At 39.8% G+C, this 20,366-nt stretch overlaps 1 protein-coding gene across 2 annotated transcripts in view; it reads left to right on the forward strand.

The window, feature by feature from the left end:
• Nucleotides 1-20,049, forward strand: part of SH3GL3 (SH3 domain containing GRB2 like 3, endophilin A3) — a 57,128-nt gene extending 37,079 nt beyond the window's left edge. For both annotated transcript variants that reach the window (XM_058811744.1, XM_058811745.1), the window contains exons 5-12: nt 5,699-5,767; nt 6,378-6,450; nt 6,926-7,069; nt 7,759-7,892; nt 9,255-9,413; nt 12,176-12,279; nt 13,507-13,634; nt 19,153-20,049. In XM_058811744.1, coding sequence (XP_058667727.1) covers nt 5,759-5,767; nt 6,378-6,450; nt 6,926-7,069; nt 7,759-7,892; nt 9,255-9,413; nt 12,176-12,279; nt 13,507-13,634; nt 19,153-19,358 — 957 coding nt within the window. In that variant the 5' untranslated portion in view covers nt 5,699-5,758 and the 3' untranslated portion in view covers nt 19,359-20,049. The remainder of the gene's footprint in view (nt 1-5,698; nt 5,768-6,377; nt 6,451-6,925; nt 7,070-7,758; nt 7,893-9,254; nt 9,414-12,175; nt 12,280-13,506; nt 13,635-19,152) is intronic.
• The last annotated feature ends 317 nt before the right edge of the window (nt 20,050-20,366 follow it).

The following is a 20,366-nucleotide window of genomic DNA, read 5'->3' on the forward strand; positions in this document are numbered from 1 at the left end:
CCTGCCATCCTTGAGTGCTTAACCTCTAAAATGAGGGATTTGTATTTTCTCCAAAGCATTAGGATAGAATGAGCTATGTCAGTGTAATTAAAAGAGGTCCAAGTACCAGTACACTTTGATGGTGTAACACTTTGGTTTTTCCTTTAGTGTCGTAGGGGTATTTTAGGAGACAATATCTATTCAGGTATATATTACCATTTTCATTTGCAGATGATTTTGTACCCAAGAGACAAGTACTGTGTTTCTTTAGTCTTTTGTTTAGATCTGAATTTGAAAATGTGCACCTTAGCTTAGTTCCTCAGCTTGGGACACTGCTTTTTCTTCTGAGCATCCAGACCTGTAGAAAAACCTCTAGAAATCAATCACAGGGGTTCCTAGTAGCTGCCCATTCACCTAGTTGGTAAAGAAGAATATTTTATTCTTTTTTTTAAGAAATATTTTTCTATCGTGGTGGCAAGCTTTGTGCAGCTGGCTCTGCCAGTGTGTATTCCTTTATATGTTTACTAAGATGCAAAACCTTAAACTGTGTTTTAGGTCAAGTTCTTGGTGGTCTGTGGTACATGAACTAGTGGTAACCTTCTTTTTTTTTTTTTTCTGAGTGTTGGGGTTTGCAAATTATATGAAATACAAAAATCAGGAAAGAAGAAAGAAGAAAAACATGTAATATGCATAACATTGTAATAGAACTTGAAAGCAACAAACAGGGAATTACAGATATTTGAGGTTAAACTACTTTTGATCTAGAAAAGAGGCTAAAATCTTGGTCTCTAATCTGATAGTGCATTCTGGAAGAGGACAAAGAAGAAAATCTCTCCCTCCCCTCAGGATTTGAATACTGCAGAGAGATTTGACTTTGCCCTGCCAGCCACCTTATTCTTCCCTTTGTTTATTACAGGCTTAAATAAGATCCTTGAGAAAGCTGTTAGCATTGTCACATTGCATTAAACCAAATCAAACACTTACATGGCTGCAGGGAAATTGCTGGAACTTTTAATGATTTATTAAGAGAAATGTAACTATTGTGTGTTAACCATACTGGAATGTAGTATTTTGTACTAAGTACTGTATTTAAGATGTACTTAATGCATTTTTGCAGTTTGGCCCAGTTCTGTTTCTATGGGAAATGTAGCCATACAGTTACATTATTTCCTGGCTCTGCCTGTGTTAACTTTGGGATGAATCTATTCATTTTCCCAGTTGATTTCTTGCTTCCTTTTTAGAGAGAGGGGGAAATAAATTTAAAATCTTTTCATAGCCTTGGCTTTTTTGTCAGAATAAAAAAATCTAGGTTTTGCCTCATGGGTTTGACAGCGTGCATATTTATGACAAATGTAGGAATTTTCTATCCCAATAAAGTTTCAACAGATAATTTCAGCAGCCAGTCCTTCAGAACAAAATAAATGCTGTAACTTTGTAAAGAGTCATTAAAAGCTCTTAAGCCTTTAATAGAATCTGATACCTTTCATTCAACCTTTAAATAGCATGGGCTGATTTCCTGGCCAGGTATGTGCAGGAGAGGTTTTCTGGCAAGCCACTTCTTTCAGCAGTAGCTGAATAACAACAGAAGAGCTGTGATGGTTCAGTCCTGGTTGGAGTGTTGCAAAAGAAGGGCAAAGCAAGTGAAACAGAAGGTCAGAGCACGTGTGCAAGTATTGGCTGGCAAGAGTCCCATTGTCTTGTATTATAAAACACCCAGTGGATATATTAAAAAAAAATAGGGTAATTGTTTTGAGACTTTTATCAGCTCTCTGTTGATCTGGGATATTTTTGGCAGCTTCTTATATTCAGTAACCTTCTATAGTGAAATATGAAAAACTAGTGCAATTCAGTGGATATGATGTACAAAAAATCAGTAAAATATGGCATTTTTCTGAAGCTTGTTTGTTATAATCCATATAACAATGGAGAAATATATTATTCCTCTGCAATAGAGATAAATCTTAATATTTTAACATAATTTTTCACTATTTTTATTTTAAATCTTGAGATGTTTTTAGTTTAGAGTTTTGGTGAGCTGTAGATTTTACTTTAAAGTGTAGACAGCTCATGTGCTGTGTTCATGAAATTGCAGAGTGGTAAGAGGCTGGAATGGACCTTAAAGATCATCCAGTCCCAAAACTCCCTGCCATGGACAGGGATACCTTCCCCTAGATCAGATTACTCAAGGCCTTCTCCAGGATTTTAACATCACCAGGGTTGAGGCAATGCTTCATCATAACAAAACACATCAAAAGAAAATTATATTATCTGAAAATAATAGAATAACAAAGAATTATAATGAGAAAAAAATCCCAATATTAGATTTATAGAAAAATATTTTTCTCAGATAATTTCTTGGAATATAAATGCCTTAGCAGATAAATATTTTGTCTTTTCAGACTGTAACAAAATTGCAAGTTGCATTTTGATTTGTAGCTGGATATACGGAACTAAAATAGAAATCATAATATCTGGAGGGGTTTCTTTCAGAGCCTGTTTGTTTTATTGCACTTTTTTCATGTAAAATTCTACATAAGCCCACCAGAGACTTTCAGATTGTTTATAATACGTCATATTTATTTTTTCAATTTTAAAAAGAGCAGTAGGATCTAGCAAGCAGTAACAAGCAAGGAGCATTTGTGTACAACTGCAGTGTTTCTTCAGGCAAAAAGGTCTTATGTAGAGCATGCAGGTTTTACCATTGAAAGTACTTTGCTATCATGTGTAACTTCAAATGAGAGGTGATAATACAAATGGCTGATTTGAAAGTATTTTCATATTCATAATAAAGCTTTGTTGCTTTTTTCTTTCTCTCACTAACTCTAATATAAATGTGATGGAGAGAGTTGAACAGACACTTGAAGATAAAGTAGTTTTTCCTATTGCAGAGCTGTTCTCTGAGTGTGGGTTTTGATCCAGAGGAAGGCTAGATCTGGAGGAAGCCTTCCCCAGAAACAGGACTAATGGAAGGCTTTGGCTTCTGACCTGCAGTGGAACAGCAAAGGGCTGCTGGCCCCTGCTGGGAACTGCTTTTTGTCACAGACATGAATTGTGGCCCTGACCAGTCAAATGTTGCCCAGGTTCTGAATTTGGAGGTGAAGGATTCTTCCTGTAGAAGAAATTCCAAGCTCCCTCAGAGTACATTCCTCGTGTGATGGCAGCAGTTCTGTGTTTGGTGAGGTTGCTCATAAAGCCTGACACATATTGCCACCTAACCACACAGCCCCTCAGCTGGGCATCCTCTGTTTATGTTCAAAGCATTTTGCAGCTTGATATAAAACATGTAAATGATGCTCAGCAAATAGTCAGGGAACTAAAACTCAGCAGCAGTCTCCTTTGTGCATCCATTTTCAATAATTAATTGGATATCCTGTGACTTTTAATTGTGAGAAGGGTGATGCTAGTTTTACGACTCCTAAATTCAGTATGATCAGAACAAAAGCTTTTTTGTTCCTAAATGCATTACTAGTACAGCTATTCCAAATTATACCAATATGAAATAAACTGTAGAGATGTAAAATTTATTATAACCATTAGAACTTTATACCAGTTTGTACTGTGGATAGCTCAGATGGCTTACAGACTTTAAGGAATCATTTTTTATGGAGCATTATTTTTCAAAGGCTATTAGAGCTCAGGGTGAATACCATTGAAGAAGTGTGTCCTTGGGCTACAAATTGCAGTATCATTAATGTTTGCATAGAACTGGGAAAGCTTTTTAACAGAATTGTTTTTCTTATGATCAGGACTTTTTCCCCAGGTGTAGGTGTGTGTTAGGTTGTCTTCAGAGTCTGTATGAAACAGTGTCTGCAGATCCCCTGGCTGGCTCTGAGGAGTTGTGTCCACAAGTCACTGTAAAATAGATTTAGAATTTTATTGTTGATTACACTTTCACAGTCAATCACATTACTTCATTAGGTTTATTTTTCACCATCATATAAATGGATTATCTGTAATGGGACAGTTGTGTGCTACTGAATGTGGGTTTTGCAGCTTAAGCCTGAGAAGAGTAATTCCTCCACTGCACTCAGCCTTTGGAAAGGGTTTTGGGAAACCACAGATCTCTTCCTTGTCTGCTGGAGAAAGAAGACATGTGTGAGGCTGTGGAAAATGGCATTGATTATTTTTGGAATTAACAGTGCACAGACAGGAGACAGAAACTGTTTTTGTGGAGGAGCTGCAGAACTCCTGACTGCTTTTCATGCAGCCTTGTCATGTACCTTTCTGTGTCTGCTCAAGGCCTGCTCAGACATTTGTGCAGAGACCAGGGCAGTGTCCTGCTCCTCGTGTGACCTCAGGTCACTTCTCTGCTGTCATGTCTTACAGCAGCAAGATGATGACCCACAGGAGCTCACTGGTATTTGGGCTTTTCCATCTGTTTTATCTGCTTTTGTGCTTGTTCTGTCAGTGCTCTGGAAGAGAAATGATCCTGACAAGTGTGTGTGCTGCTTGGCATATTAAACATGGAGATTGTGAGTGCGGCTCTAAAGCCAGTAGGAATAATTAGCTGTACGTCTGTCTTTGAACTCACATTTTCCCTTAAGCAGGACTGTTCTCTGTGTGGTAGCAGTGATATTGATGCAAGGTCAGCCACTGCTGAGCTCCCAGCTCTGCTTCATCAGCTCCTTGCTGGTTTTTGGCAGGGCAGTGTCCTCCCGCCTCACCTGTGCCATGCACAGTGGCTAAGAACAGGGAACCATTGCACTGCTCAGAGCCCTGACCCATTTTCAGGTTATGCAAGTCCCCAGGGCCCTTCTAATTCAGTGCATTCCCTTTTAGAAGGTGCTGAGGTCAAACAAAACGCTTTATTGAGGACAGGTTTGGGGACCAGCAGCAGTCAGTGAGCTAGGCTTGGATTTCTCATTACACTGTGACAGTTTCAGTGATAAAAGCCAATTAAAACAGGGAACTGTTAGGTATTTTTGAAGGAATTTAATGTTGAATATGTGTTAAATCACTGTCTAATGGAGGGATGCTTTCAAAGGCTGTTTCACACTGGGTGAGGATCTGGCTTTCTTTTCATGTTGTCACAGTGCAGGTACCATGCACTGCAAGCAGCAGATGGCTGAGTTCTGCTCAGTGGCTTATTCCTGGCCATGATTTACTCAGTGAGGACCACAGTCAGGTCCAGCAGTCTGGAGTTCTCCCACCAAAGTTGGTAACTTTCAGCCTTTTCAGAAGGTTTATTGAAATCAGTCTGAAACTGGTGCTTTGAGTTTTTGAAGAACACCTGGCATTTTTATTTTGGTCTAAAGGTTCTCAGTCTCACAGTGAAGCATTTTCACAAGTCTGTCCCTTCCACAGAATTGCACACAACTCCAGCAGCAGCAATGGGAGTTACATCCCTGAACCTGCTGGCACACAGAAGGCACTCAGAAGTACAAAGCTGCAGAGACCCACTTGAAAAGGTTACTGTGGATTTTACCTGCAGTCAGACTGGTCCCTGTGCTGAAATCTGCAGTGTGGAGATGCCTGTAGAGTACAAGCTCTTCAAGCATGAGAAAGCATTTTTTTGTTTGCTTGTTCTAAATTGGTGTCAGGTACCTTTGTCTCTCTTGAAGGGAGGGCTTCATTTACAAGACTGTTTACTGCACAGTTACCTCAAATGGATGCTGGCTATTTCTGATCTGGAGTCAATTCCTGTAACTCTCAGAGATATTTATTCTGTAATTTAATAGCAATACCTTTTTTTTTGTGTATTAAATTTATCTTTTTACAGCTATTCAGTGAAAAAATAAGTGGAGCAGAAGGAACAAAGCTAGATGAGGAATTCCAAGAGATGGAAAGGGTAAGAAAAGTCACATTTTGTTTTTTAATATTAAGCTACTACAGAATCAAAAATATTTCATGTTTCAAGTGCTTGAATGGTATTGTAGATTTACCTGGGGGAGGAAACCCTATAATGTGCTTCCAAACAGAAAGAATAGAGGGTGAATGCAAATTTGTCCTTGAGCCTTGTCAGCTCAGCCAAGGGAGAGGAGACACCCACAAAGGCTGTTTGAGCAGAGATCAGGTTCCACTGACACCTCTCGACAGTGAACAGAAATTCCTCTTCATCAGAGCCTTCCTCTGGCTGTGTGGGAGTTTAGAGAAATCTGTGCTGTTAGTGAGACTTTGTAACTATCACAAAGCCTTTGCATCTGATAAAATCAATGATAACAATCTGACTACTTGGGCCAGATTTTCTCCTGGTAAAATATCATATCTTTTGGTTTAAATCCACGTTCAGAAGTTTACATGAAATTGATATGTTTGCTATCCACGGATGAGCTGTGTTGCAAATTAAACAATGTTAGTGCCAGTTTCTGCTTTTACAATTGTTATGTGGATTTTTTTAATTGCTCTTGTCTTTTTATGTATTTTTTAATGTTCATAGTAGACTTACTTTTCTTTTTCAGAAAATTGATATTACTAATAAAGCTGTAACAGAGCTTCTGTCCAAATCCACGGAGTACCTTCAGCCAAATCCAGGTAGGATAGGAACAATAGGTGTTGGGTTCTCATGAACATTGTTTTATTACTTGGAAATTATTTTAGGTAAATAAAAGCTAATTAGGTCATTATTGTGAGGTTTCTGTGTGGAGTTCTGCAAAGTTCTTCTAGGCAAGGAGAGGAAGTTGACTTTGGCTGTGATTGTGTCCTGCATTTGCTGTCTGCAGTATTTCTAATCAAGGAGCTCACAGCCAGGACTAGTCAAAGGAATGTGAGTGTCAGTAAATATTTGCCTGGAGAAATGATGCTTTTTTAGTTGGGAATAAAAACTAGTTTCATATGACCCATATTGTTGAATGGAATATTTTTTCAACTTTGGACTATGAGGTACTGACAACAAAAAATCACCAGTCTGAGCTTGGTGACTTTGCTTGTGAAATAATTTATTCCTTTAAATAGATGAGTTTTAAAACTGGTTTTATCAATTTTATTTATTTTTTTATGTCCCTCTTAGCATACAGGGCCAAGCTGGGAATGCTGAACACTATGTCAAAGATCAGAGGACAAGTTAAAGCCACAGGCTACCCCCAGACAGAGGGACTCCTGGGAGACTGCATGATACGGTATGGCAGAGAGCTGGGCGATGAGTCTATGTTTGGTGAGTTGTGAATCTCCTCTGCCAAGATTTCAGATAAAGTCCTTTGCAAAGTGTTACTCACTGACATAACCTGTGTAGGTGGCCACTGCAGGTAAGAGGGAAAGCTGAGTGCAGGGTCAGGGGATGGTTGACACAGCTCAGAAGCAGAATGCTCCTGCACATTTGCCTCTGTTGCAGGTGGGTTTGATAACACTGTTACTGATGCTGGCTGATCATCCTGTTATTAAGCATTTTAGTTTCTAAGTCACCAAACCTAAATAATTTAGAGTGATTCTCAAATCTCAAATACAGTTTATTTCTTTTAACTTTTATATAAAAATGGCTCTACTCAATTTGAGAAGTAAACTAAAGAAAAAATTATTGTAGAAAGAAATAAACAGTAACAGTGGATGATTGTTTTAGTAATAACTTGTGTACACTAGGGAGAAATTTTTCTTTTTTCCTCTGGTATCTGTTGGGGAAAAAAATAACCCAAAATGTAATTCAGAACAAAACTAGTTCCAGAACAGAACTAGAACAGAACTAGTTCCAGTTTTGTATAGAGAACAAGCATGACTTGCATTATTTTCTTTTTTACTCTTCAAGGGACTGCAGCAGATACAAAGATATCTATTTGAAATGGCTGTTTTAAAAGACAAATGTTCTGCTTTTACATATCCTGAGGTATAAGAGCCTATTCTTTACCACAGGACTTGCACTACTGGATGCTGGTGAGAGCATGAAGCAAATGGCAGAAGTGAAGGACTCTCTTGATATTAATGTCAAACAAAATTTTATTGATCCTCTACAGTTATTGCAGGATAAAGACTTAAAAGAGATTGGGGTAAGTTTTCCAGGGTAGAGCTTCACTTAGCAATAATCAAAGTCAAATCAACCCTACTTTCCTGAGATATTTTTCTTGAAAACAATAAGGTAAATAAATTTTGTCGTAATAGATTTTCTGTCTAGCAAAATAGTGACAAATCTGCTTAGGATGAATGCTGGACTATCTCTCCCTTGTCTAACTTACTCAATTTGCTGTTTTGCTTGTACAGTCAGTACAAGCAGAGTGAAGAGAATTATGTTCTTTATTTTTCTTCTGTTTTATTTTAATGAACATTTTTATTAATGCTTATGAACATGTGAGTGTGCTGTGATTTACTGCTAGTGATTATCCTATCTTACCATCTCTGTCAGCCTAAAGCTGTTTATAATGGAGAATGAATATAACTGTTAAAAAGGCTTTTCAGGGCAAACACAGAATGATCTGAATAGTGTCATAAAATGTTGAAGTGCCATATGCCACTATAGGAAAAAATACAGGATATTAAGGAACACATTTTTAACCTTTAGAGTTGAGTTTTTCAGTGTTTTTATTTGCAGTGTGACAATTCAAGAAATCCAGGCAGTCTGTCTGAGTGTTGATTCCAATGGATCTGGGTAATAGGCAAGTTAAAACCCTGATGAAATGCAGAAATTGAAGTTATTTTATTTGTTTACACATAAATGAATGGAAAGCTTAGCAGAAAGATAGCAGTAATGTCTGTAGCTGTCTCCTTTGAAGCATAGCTGTTTTCAGTTGTGTTCTTCTGAACTGATAAAAAGAAATTGTTTGATGTTAGCTTTAATGAGCATCTTGTACTGTCACTTTGACTCCATTCTGTGAGTCTGTCAGTCCCAGGATTTTTGGCAACAGAAAATCTTGTGTAGTTTTATCAGATAGAAGTGTCAAGTTGATACATAACAAGGACAGGAAGAATACAAGATTTTTTGGAGCACCGCTTTATGAGGGGAATATAACCCCTTAACTTTTAGTTGTCCTATTGAAGATAATTCAAAATGTAAAATTGAATTATATGTAGCATATGTTAATGCACAAATATTTAAGTTGGATCCTGCTTCTCTCCACAGCTCAGAGAATCTGTACTGTGGCACATTTAGTGAAGTCCATGAAATGGGTGTCTAAAATAGGCAAATCAAGGCTGCCAGTGCCTCAAGTGCTGCTGAAGGGCTCTATTTAAAATTTGATTCATTTTTGTGCTGGTGCTGCCTTGGGTCATAGGGAGGGACTGTACAAGTCTCTGAGCCTTGTATTTCCTCAAGTCTGCATATATTTGCATCCATCACTGATATTTCCTGAAATCACAGTGTGTTTGTTTGGGCATGTCCCATTTGGTCCTTCTCAGAAATGTTGTGTCTCTTTTAGCATCACTTGAAGAAACTGGAAGGGCGCCGCTTGGATTATGATTATAAAAAGAAGCGTTTTGGAAAGATACCTGATGAAGAAGTTAAACAAGCAGTAGAAAAATTTGAAGAGTCAAAGGAACTGGCTGAAAGAAGCATGTTCAATTTCTTAGAAAATGATGTAAGTCTGTGCTGCATCTTTGTTTGCTGCAGTACATCCTGTAGGGGCAAATGTGTGGGATTGGTTAAAGCCAGTCCCATCCTTCACAGGAGGTAAGGTCTGAAAACAGAAATTCTGCCTCTTCCCAGTTTTAAATCCCTTGTCAGAGAAGAACATAATGCACATCAGAGGATGGGAGAACTCAATAATTTCTTCTGGAGGTACAGTGACTCAGACAAGATGGCCACAGAGTAGCCAAGTAGGACTAGCTGAGAGTAAAATGCAGTTTGGTCAGTGAGAGGGTGAAGGTTGGGAAATTGGTGTAGTCAAGACCTGCAGCTGAAAATATAAGCAAGGGCATGTATCCTCTAAGGTTTCTGAATTTTAGCTCACTTATAGTCAAAACTTCCCTGCTGATGTGGAGTCTCTGAATGATTTTACCTCAGAAAATCATTACTATTACTCTTTGGCTCTGCAAAGTCCATAGAGTGAATTTGTGGCTTGGGCTCAGATATGTGGACTTTGGCTCAGAGTCCAAGTCCATCATAAAATTATGTCTAAATAAGGAGCAGCTGTGGCCATTCAGGATAATCCTCTCTTCTGTCCACACACAGAGGAATAGTGGGATGTGCTTTCTCCTGCATAATCATGGAATTGTAGGAAAAGAGAGCTGGACCTATTTGGGCCTGTGCAGCATCACAGAAAGCCACAAAGTAAAAAGTGTGCTGTCTTCTGTGAGCAAACTGCAACAGTGAGGAGCTGTGAAGTGGGAAGATTTAACTGCAAGCAACTTCTCTCTCTATGCACACCCAGTTATAAAGCAGCCTGTAGCTCCTGAACTGTTTGTGAGTGGGACACATTTGTTACAGCAGTGTTTAGTGGAAGGCAGTTAAGCCTCTTGCTGTTTTACCAGTGTAAGTTAATGAGGGCAGCAAAAGCTGGAACATGCTCTTATCAACAATTTCAGCTCTGTCCCACTGTAGGCTCTACCAGTTGCTTGGTTGCAGTGAATGTGTGTTTAGCAATTCTGTCTTGCATGGGCAGCTGACAAATGTTTTAGGTACTGTTTATCATTAGTCAGAGCACCAAACTAAGGATAAAAGAGTGCAGGAATTCAACTGGTTTAGCTCAGCCACTAGAAAACAGATGAGTTATGCATTCTAGGATAAGGGGATGAACTGTATATCCCTCTGAAGTTTTTTCTATACCCATTTCCTATTCTTTCTGTTTAAAGAAAACTCTGTGCTCTTCCCCTTCCAGTCTTGTGGTGACCCAGTCTGTCTGTCCTCCCAAAACTTCTCATTATAGCCTTGTTGTCTAACCCCAAATGGTCTCACTGTGTTTGTGGAGATCTTAACTGCAATCACCTCCTTCTGATCCTTTCCAGTTCCCCAAGTGTCTCCCTCCCTTGGTCTTCTTGCCCTGAAGTCTGTTCTCTGAGCTCTGGTTCCCAGCCACCTTGCCAGGTGCCTTTCCCAGGCTCAATCCTGATCCCCACTTTTCTCAGGTTTTTGCACAGCCAGCTCCAGACCTCCCACATTGACACTGTTGCATTCACTTCTTATCAGATCCATCTTCCTGCCATTCCCACACAGCCAGTCCCAGCTTCATCTTCCTAAGTAGCTTTTAGTCCTTCAAGTTTCTCTGGCTCTTTCCCAGTCTCTCTTTCTCTTCTCCTAATCCACAGCTCCATATTTCTCCTAGCTCTTAGTTGTGTTGTTTGGACAGTCCTTTATCCATTTTTTCTGACCACACATCCAAACCTCAGGCACTTTGTGTGTTGTCCTCTGCTGTTTATATTGCTCTCTTCTGACTGTGATGGGATTGTCTCAGCTGTTGGTTTGATTCTGTGCACTTCATTTCTTTGTGCTGTGTGACAGTGTTTGGCTCTCTTGTAGTCCTGGCAGAATTTTTAATGATCTTTTTAACTGAGTAAAAGCAGACAAAGTATAACACAAAACTGCCACGGGTCCATAAAACATTTGTAGAAAGTTTACTCAGATATTTTCTTATGATCCAATGTCTGAAGACATCATGATGGAATGGAAAGATGTCAGACTTCTTGGGGTCTGTCTTCTTAATGTTGTCTTGAAGAAGACAAATATCTGTTACTGCTCCATACCCCATACAGCTTGAACTTTTCAGCTTGTGTTAGGGGAATGAGATTATTTGTTACTTCATGAATAATAATATTTTGGTTTTTCTTTCTCCTTCACATTCTCCCTTTCCTCATCATTCATATTTTTGAATGATTGGCTAATATGTTTTAAATCCAAGTAGATAAATCATGTTTCATTTATCAGTTTATAAATGCTGCCATCTAGTGAGGTAAGTCCAGATCATTTCAGAACTGCACTTTGTAAACATTGATAATAAACACTAATGGGTCTGAGTCATAAGAGCTGCTACAGTGTAATTTCTTCCAGCATTGATCAGAAAAGCTCCACTTTCACCTGCTGAGGGGTCATGTCCTCTTTAATGTTTTGGGCTTGGGTGTTGACAGACAGCTGGCTTGGAAGTTGAAAGCAGAAGGGATTTGCACGTTGTGAAAGGAAATGACTTAAGGACCCAGCCCTGAGTTAGTGAACTCGAAGTTACACCTCAGTTTTGTTCAGTTTCCAGCTGGCAGTTTCTTTGCTGGAATCACATGTGCTCTTTTCCAATAACCTCTACAAGGTACTGTGGTCTTTTGAGATACCAGGTCTGTTTTAAATGATCTGTTTGTTTATCCTTCTGCTGAATGTACTGCAGAGCCCTTACAACCGTTTTCCTCTGTCTTTCAGGTAGAACAGGTCAGCCAGTTGGCTGTGTTTGTAGAAGCAGCACTAGATTACCATAAACAATCCACAGAAATTTTGGAGGACCTGCAGAGCAAGCTGCAAAACCGGTAAGACAGAACCCCTCAGAAAATGCTGAACCTCTTCTGCAGCTTCACAATGTTGGAAAGTGTCTGAAGCAACAGATCTTGTAGCACCACCTTCCGGATGCACATTTGCTGTGCTTTGTGCCAGACTGAGCTCCATGGCTTTAAAACCCTGCCACCTGGCAGCTCCTTGCTGTGCTGGGAGACTTTAATGTAGCACAGGATCCGCCCAGGGAGCTCTGAGTGTGTGCAGAGCCTCTCCCATCTGTGGTGGTTAATGGGGACAGCCTCCCTTTGTTTAGAGGTTTATTTCAACTTGCATACTTGGAGTTGTGTTTTGGAAGATTTGCTTGAAAGTTGGCCTGTTTTTATTGAGATTAAGGGGTATAACAAAATTGTACAGCACAGTTAGGAGCAGCCAGCTGGCCAGGAACAGAGCTGTGCTTAACACACTTATGAAGGGCCCAGGTACTTTGTGTCAGCCTAAGGAAAGGGAGAAATGCTGCTGTCACTAGTGTGTCACTCAGGTCACCAGAGACCTGATGTCACTGTGGTGTAGGCAGGCTCAGGAGAGCTGCTTGGGTGGGTATAGGCAGAGTCAGGGTGGCTGTGGGGGAGCGCTGGCATGAGGACAGCTCTGTCTGCAGACACCCTGTGCCATCCCAGCTGGAGGGGCCAGGGGGGCAAGGAGCTCTCAGCTGGGGCACACACAGCTAGAGGTACTAGACAGTTTTGCTGGCTAAATGTTTTTTTCTTGTATTCCCTAACAAAAGGGCTATGTGCGAGATGCAGTCCCTGGGCCTCTGTCCTGGATGTGTTTCTCCATATGTCATTTGCATTGAGATTTCCAGGGAGCTCATTCCTGCAACTTGTGCTGAACTCAGTGGCAGCTGTGGGTGCTCATCACTTCTCAAACTCAGGCTGTTAAGCTTTATGCCTTTGTCAGCAGGACCAAAGTATTAAATAAATTAGGGACTTGTTGAAATTCAAGTATTGCATGAGAATTGAGCAGCTTTTAGTAAAAACACACTCCCCCCCAAAACAAGCCAACCAACCAACCAAAAAACCAAACCCAATGCCATAAAACCAAAACACAAACCAACCAAAAGAAGCCTAAAACCAGAACCAGCAGAAGACTTTTTTACTTCACCTTTCAAACAGCAAAGCACTTAACCTGAGCTTAAATTCTGTAAGTATTTCTTCCTCCTTTCTTCCTAAGTAAATCTCTTGCTGCTGTTCTCTGTGTTACAGGATAAATGTAGCATCCAGTCGGCCTAAGCGGGAATTTAAGCCAAAACCTGTAATAACTGCAACTCTGGAAATTGGTGATAATCAGCAGCACAATGGGATTGCCTATAGTTCTTCCGTAAAATCATCAGGTGAGTCTGTCACCACAGAATTAATGGGTCTCTAGATGTTTTGCCAGATTGTTGCTTGAGGTATTTCTTGTACCATGAGAACAGTGGATCCATCAGGCATCAGTATCTGTGCATCTGACTCCAGATTGTTTCCCAGATTTCAAAACAGAGCAGTGAATCAGGGTTCCTCGCAACAGACTCTCACCATCTGAAATTTAGGTGTGGCATTCTCCTTGGTCTTTTAGGTCTCTGAATTGCCACTGAGGGTGGGAGGAGAGAGAGGGAGAGGCACTTGCAGAAAACAGTTCTTTTCTTGCAAAGACAGATGCCTACAGTGGGTGTGTTTGATCACAGTCTGGAGTATCTCCAGATGCTAATTTTTCTCCACAGTCTCAGAGCATAAATGATCTGTACAGGATCTCAAATATTAGCTATGTAAAATTCAGAGATGACTTGCACCCTTACTGTTTTTAACATCTTATAACTTTACTATCCCCTAAATTATGCACCAAAGTATGACCTGAATTTCTTTAGGTACCTGTTGGTGAGGGCTTAGAACCCTTTCCTTTGATGAGGCCCTGATTTCATAAAAAAACAAGGCAACTTTTGAAAGTTGTGTTAATAACACATCAAAGCAGCTTTTCCTCATCTCATGAATAAAATTATTTTGCCCTTTCTCCTTAATAACTACATTGTATGATGAGATCAGCCCAGTTAAAAAAACAAAACAAATAAAACCCCCAAAGAAACATAAAACCCCAAACAAAACCCCAGTGACAATATGCAGAGGAAAGAGAATGAAAAAGACAGAAATTTTTCTATAAACATTATTTGGAAGGAAAATAGAGGAGAATTAGTGAGCCAAAGGTTCCCTTCTGTAGTTGGCATGGCGTCTAGGATCTTTTCCTGAAGATTTGTTGGTTTGGGTTTTTTTCCTAACTCTCTGATTTCTTCTTCCCTCCAGTGTTTTAAAGGTTCCTTTTAAAGGTTGTTGGGAGAGAAATGAGCGAACTAAAACTGAAAGAATAAAGCTTGGAGCTGTAACTTCATGCTCCTTCCAATGTCTCTTGAATTTTCTTACACTGTGCTACAAGAGGAAACCATTATGCAATGCATACTGAAGGGGATTTGCAGCAGTTTGGCAGCATAAATCCACCCAGTGAGATCTGATTCCTCAATTTGTTTGAAGCTCCTTGTGCTGCCTGAATGCTGAGTTCTTGTGTTGCTGTAAATTGTGGGATGGAGGAAAACGACCCCCTCTGTGCATTATCTCAGGTTCCTAAGAGCTGTGACACAAGGACACATTTCATCCAAAGCACTGGAGGTGTTTGCAGGGATCAGTAACTTCCTTGGTATTTTCACAGCACATCTGGATGAAAGTAGCAAAAACAGCAACTTCATTAAAAATCACCATGAAATGTTTTGGCCCTATCAACTACTTACAAAGTTATATAGGATTTTTTTTTCCTGTTTTGCATGTGCAGGGGAGAAAGGAGATTCAGATTCAGGATTTGTTTATAAGCCAGTGTGTCAAACTGCATTACAGTGGTTTGTCTTGCCATCCAGCAGTTGTTCCAAGATGTCCTTTAAGGATAATCAATCCTGCCTTTGGAGAAAGTCACATGATGACTTCTCCAGGTTGCTTCCAGCCCACTTAGTTAAAGAAAAATCTCTGTTTTTGTGAGCTGAAATTCAGTGAAAACTGGAAAATAAATGACCACTGATCACTAAGATAGGGAAGAAGCAAGGCACCTCCATTCACTGACTCCATCTATGGACTCTTTGCATCTCACTGAATGAGGGGTTGTCACTTCACTTGCTTCCCTTGCTTAGTGCTGTCAGAATGGAAACAAAATAAAACTACCATAAAAGAGATGAAAAGGAGAAATAGGATGTATGAGATAATTGTTGCCATGCTTAAGTGCTATTAACATTAGAAAGACCATGTATGCTGGTTTTTTCCTCCTAAAGGAGCTGTGGATGCTGTGCTTACCTCCCCAGCAGGTACAAATCATCACTGAAATCTCTGTTCATTCTCGTTTGTTTTCGTATTCCTACTCAAATATTGTCCATATAGATTTCTGTGAACTGCAGTGGGTTTAATTTGCCCTGATGATAAATGGGAAAACCTTTCTGTCCCTTTTTCAAATCAGAATCATGAAACAGATAAGGTTTTTTTATGATCTGTGATTTAGAAATGGGAACCAGGCAGTTCTAAGCAAAACTGCTAAATGTCTTAAAGTCTCCATGAGATGAGGAAATAGCATTGTAATCACTTTCTTTTTGTTTAGGAAACTGACCTCCCCATCCTACTTAAACAAGTACTTCCATGATTCATTTTCCCCACTTCCATATTGACCCTATCAAAATGCAGATCTTTAATTTCTCTGGTACTGTCCCTCAGGGTCAGTAGTGTCTTGGTACTCAGCAAAGCCATGGAGATCTGCAGGACAGTTCAAAGCAAGATGTGACACATTCAGCACAACTGCCATGGTACAATTCTGAGCATGGGAATTACTTTTCCCATGTTCCACAATATTTTTTCAACTATCAGCTTCTTGGAGTAGAAACGCTATTTTCCTTTGTATAGTCTCTAACATGTGAGGAATATTTACTACTTATGACTTACACACATTTTGCAGGGCTAGATTCACATAAACTTAATTTTTATGTTGTTGCGAGTTATTTGGCTGCTTTGAGTAAATGCAGATAAAAAATTCTCTATTTCTAATTCATTGTTATCCTCATTAATGAACTGCAGCTGTGAGCATCATCTGGCTCATTTTAGAGCTCTTTAATTGCTGTATTACATCATGCCTTTCACTCAGTTTGTTTGTCAGGTTTGACTATGATGTGAAATATGTGGATCTGGTTGCCACATGCTGGAATTTAACATAAGCATCTAAGTGTTTACTCACTTCAGCTATGAGGGAGACTGGGATTAATTATCCTAGCAAGCTTCCGGTTTGTGATTATTAAAGTGCAGTCTTGCTACCTGATTTATACAGCATGGTATAGAAGGCAGAGTAGATGCAGGTAACACCCTCCATTTGGGGAAAACAAACAAAAAACCCAAACCATCACTGAATGGCTTTTTGGTTTCATCCTGTAACATTCCAGGAATCACAGACAGCTTCTTGCTCACCCTGATTTTGTGCTGTGCAGGTCTGAATGGTCTGGAAATTAATGACAGTTCTTTTTTGACTGTGACAGGGATGTAAACTGGAGAAATAAAGAAGGTGCATATGGAGTCGCAAATTAACATATACCCTGTTGGCAGAAATAGCAGAATGCAATTTATTTAGCTAAAACCTCTGCAACATTTGTGCAAGTAGGCAGCAAAAGGCTGGAGTGGTGCCAGCAGTTCTGTGATGTTAAGCAGTGTGTGTCAGGCAGTGCTGCCCCCTTACCTTTGTCAGGGAAGCTTTGTCTCTCTGGATTATACAGTAGCAGCAGCTGCCTGACTCTAATGAAGACTTTGACTGATCCTACAGCCTGGAGTGAAACTGGTTGTGCTGGCTGTGGCCATTATTTAAAAACTTTTCCAGGCTGCCAGACGTTTCTTTGCAGTTCTTTGGAGCTGAAAATGAACCAAATGTGATCCATCTCTGATCAGGTAGCTCAGTGTCAGGAACTAACTGGCCTGCAGTAACAAACGAGCCCCATTGGAGCGACTCTCCATTACCGGGATCACCGCCCTCTGCTGCTGACAGCTCCAGAGAGCTGCTACCACTCCTACCTGGCAAAGGCTGAGAATAACTCTGCTCTTTTTAAACACAAGCAGTCCATTTTTGCTGGGCAACTGGCTCATCATCTCTTTTCCGCATGGAGTCCTTCAGCAAATAGATGACAACCAAGCTTTCACCTGTACCAGTGTATTAGAGTAACTCTAATTTAGCTGCTCCTTGTAGGACTTTGTCACTACCCTGAGCCTTCCAGAGGATGAGCCTGGCACTTCTCTTCCATTGTTATAAATAAAAGCTCTCTTCTGTTGCTATCAAGGGTAAAATATGCCCACAAAAGAGAAAAGCAATTCCTACTTTCCAGATTTAACACCAGATATTGCCCCCAATTGTATTATTGTCAATTAAAAAGATGCTTTCACCTGTCTGCTTTCTCTGAGTGATCACCACTGGTTCTTAGCTGGTTTCCTTTAGAGACTTCTCCTAATTCCTTTATCTAGAAAGTCTGAGCAGTTACTCTTTAATAGTTTCCTATGTGTTACCATGATTAACAGGTTAAAATGCATTTTGGCCATTTTATCTGTTATATCTGTACTGCATTACCAGTTGCAAGCAGGTTTACCCAGTAAAAACTGACAGCTGGGAGACTCAAGACTGGAATATTTGAGTATTGCTGCAATGTTCCCAAAAAGACAACCTGAATAATTTAAATATAAGTACTGGTGTTCTGGAGATGTCATGCTATAAGGTGTGGTGCTCCTCTTTACAAGGCAGCAGCATTAAGTCTTTTCTCCTGTTCTTCATTTATAAATGTATTTCAAATTACCAGACTTTTACTTGGATACATTACATATGTTGTTAAAAAACCTGCTATGGCTGAACTCATACAGTTGAACCATGGAGTAGACCTTGACTACAGAGTTGAGCTTTAGAATTTGAACATAATTATTCTAATAAAATGTATTCTAATGATTCATAAATACAAATGTTACCAATCCAGGCGAATTAATACTCCTCCATAAGAATATCTTTAAAAAAGGTATTTACTGCATTAACAAGTTAACAAGGTTAACTTATTTTTTTAATGTTTGAGGGTGATTTGAAATTAAGATCTTTTTAGGATAAACGTTGCAAATCTCAAGAACGGCCAGATACTGTATCAGAAAACTGTTTTCATCCCTAAAGTAATTTGACAGGTGAAGTGCCTTTGTTTCTACCATAGCCCTTGCCTTGGTTCAGATGGAGGATGTGTAAAATAAAGGAGCACACGAGCTTGGGGAGCAGTAACCCAGAACTGTCACTGCTCAGGTGAGGGTGGAACCTCACTCCTGCCCAGCAGTGTGGTGTGAAAGTCCAGGGGTCTGTCAGGCTGCTGTGTGTTTGTAGGACAGAGCAGGAGCCCCTGCCCCTGGTAGGTGCTCCCACAGGACCATTGTGCTGCAGTGCCATTTGATTAAAGGATTCCTTGTCGTTTCCCCTGTTGATTTTTCTGCTTCTTCAACTCCTGCCCTTCCGATTCCTCTGGCAGCTGCTCCACAGAGAGCACATGGGGTTTGACAACTGATTACTCAAACCCTCAGCTGGAGAGATAAACATCCTTTTGAAAGGGAAGGCAGCTAGGAATGAAAGAGGAGTAGCATCTGAACTTAAGGAACAGTTATGTGTTAAACTTATTATCACTAGTCTTGTATTTTAAATGTAGAAGCACCAGATGTTAATGAATAAAAGCAAGGGAAAAGCTGTTGCTGTTGACATGACAGCAGGGCTACATTTGTGGCCCCTTGTTTTGTGCTGAGGGGCTGGTGGGATGCTGTGAAGCTCAATTAATGTGGTTGTTTTTTCTGTCACTGGGGCAGGTTCTTCAGTGCACATGGATCAGCCTTGCTGCCAAGCTCTCTATGACTTTGAGCCAGAAAATGAAGGCGAGCTTGGATTTAAGGAAGGGGACATCATAACTTTGACCAATCAGATTGATGAGAATTGGTATGAGGGGATGTTAAATGGAGAGTCTGGCTTCTTCCCCATTAATTATGTTGAAGTGATAGTTCCCTTGCCTCAGTGATTGTGTCATTCGAGCTGTGAACATGATTTCATGACTGAAATGGATTCACAAATGTTCTGTCAGTGTGGCATTCTGTGAAAGCCTTGCTATTTGACTGACTTACTGACTTTTGTATGCGTCTTTTTAAAATGTATTTATTTTATATTCAAAAAAATTTCACCTCCCCTGATTTTTCAACCTGCAAAAAAACCCATACCCAGTTTTTTTGCTTTGTGCCTTGAAGATCACTGTATGAAGTGTTTACTGGTAGCTCACTGTTGCTCCAAAAATGCATTTCCTTGCTATTATTGTATGTGGGGTTTTTTTTATCTTTGGCTGCAATGATTTTACTATTGAAAACCATTTTAAAAAATACTGTTAGTGAAGCTAACTGTAACCAGTTCCTAAGTTACTGATGTCCTTGAGCTGTTTTCATCTATCACACCATTATTTATTGTGAACAAGTTAATTCATCTTTTGCATTGTATGTTGACAAAAGGCAAAGTGGTTGTTGTCAATATTAAGATGATGTTGTACTAAGTACAAGTTCTCAGCATTGAAAATTGGTATAATTTACTGACCAAACTGAATAAATATTTCTGTGGGGTAAGAAAAGTGGTTGCTGCTTCTGTACTGATGGTTCTGGCACTGGTTTGAGCAGGAGGCCACTTTTGCTGAATAGATCAGCTTTCAGTGAAAAAACAATGCATGAATAATCTTGCTACTTCTCGACTGCTTGTTTAGCATTATGTCTGTTAACATCTTTTTCTAGCAGAAGGAAAAGAGAGAAGTTCTTGGAACTAAGTACAAACTGCTCCTAGTTCCATAGGGTGTGTAGAGAACTCCAGTGAGAGAAAGGGGTGAGTAGCACTGGTGCCTACTGCACACAAATGAGAACTCAATACATTTCTGTTTGTTATATTTAGCTGAAAGGGATGGAAAGGAGGAGAAAGAAGAATAGGCAGTGCTGGAAAAACATGCAATAACTAAAAACATAACAGAAAAGCCTCTAAATTAAGGAAGAAGTCT

This window comes from Ammospiza caudacuta, chromosome 10 (assembly GCF_027887145.1).
Source record: "Ammospiza caudacuta isolate bAmmCau1 chromosome 10, bAmmCau1.pri, whole genome shotgun sequence".
Taxonomy (NCBI): domain Eukaryota; kingdom Metazoa; phylum Chordata; class Aves; order Passeriformes; family Passerellidae; genus Ammospiza; species Ammospiza caudacuta.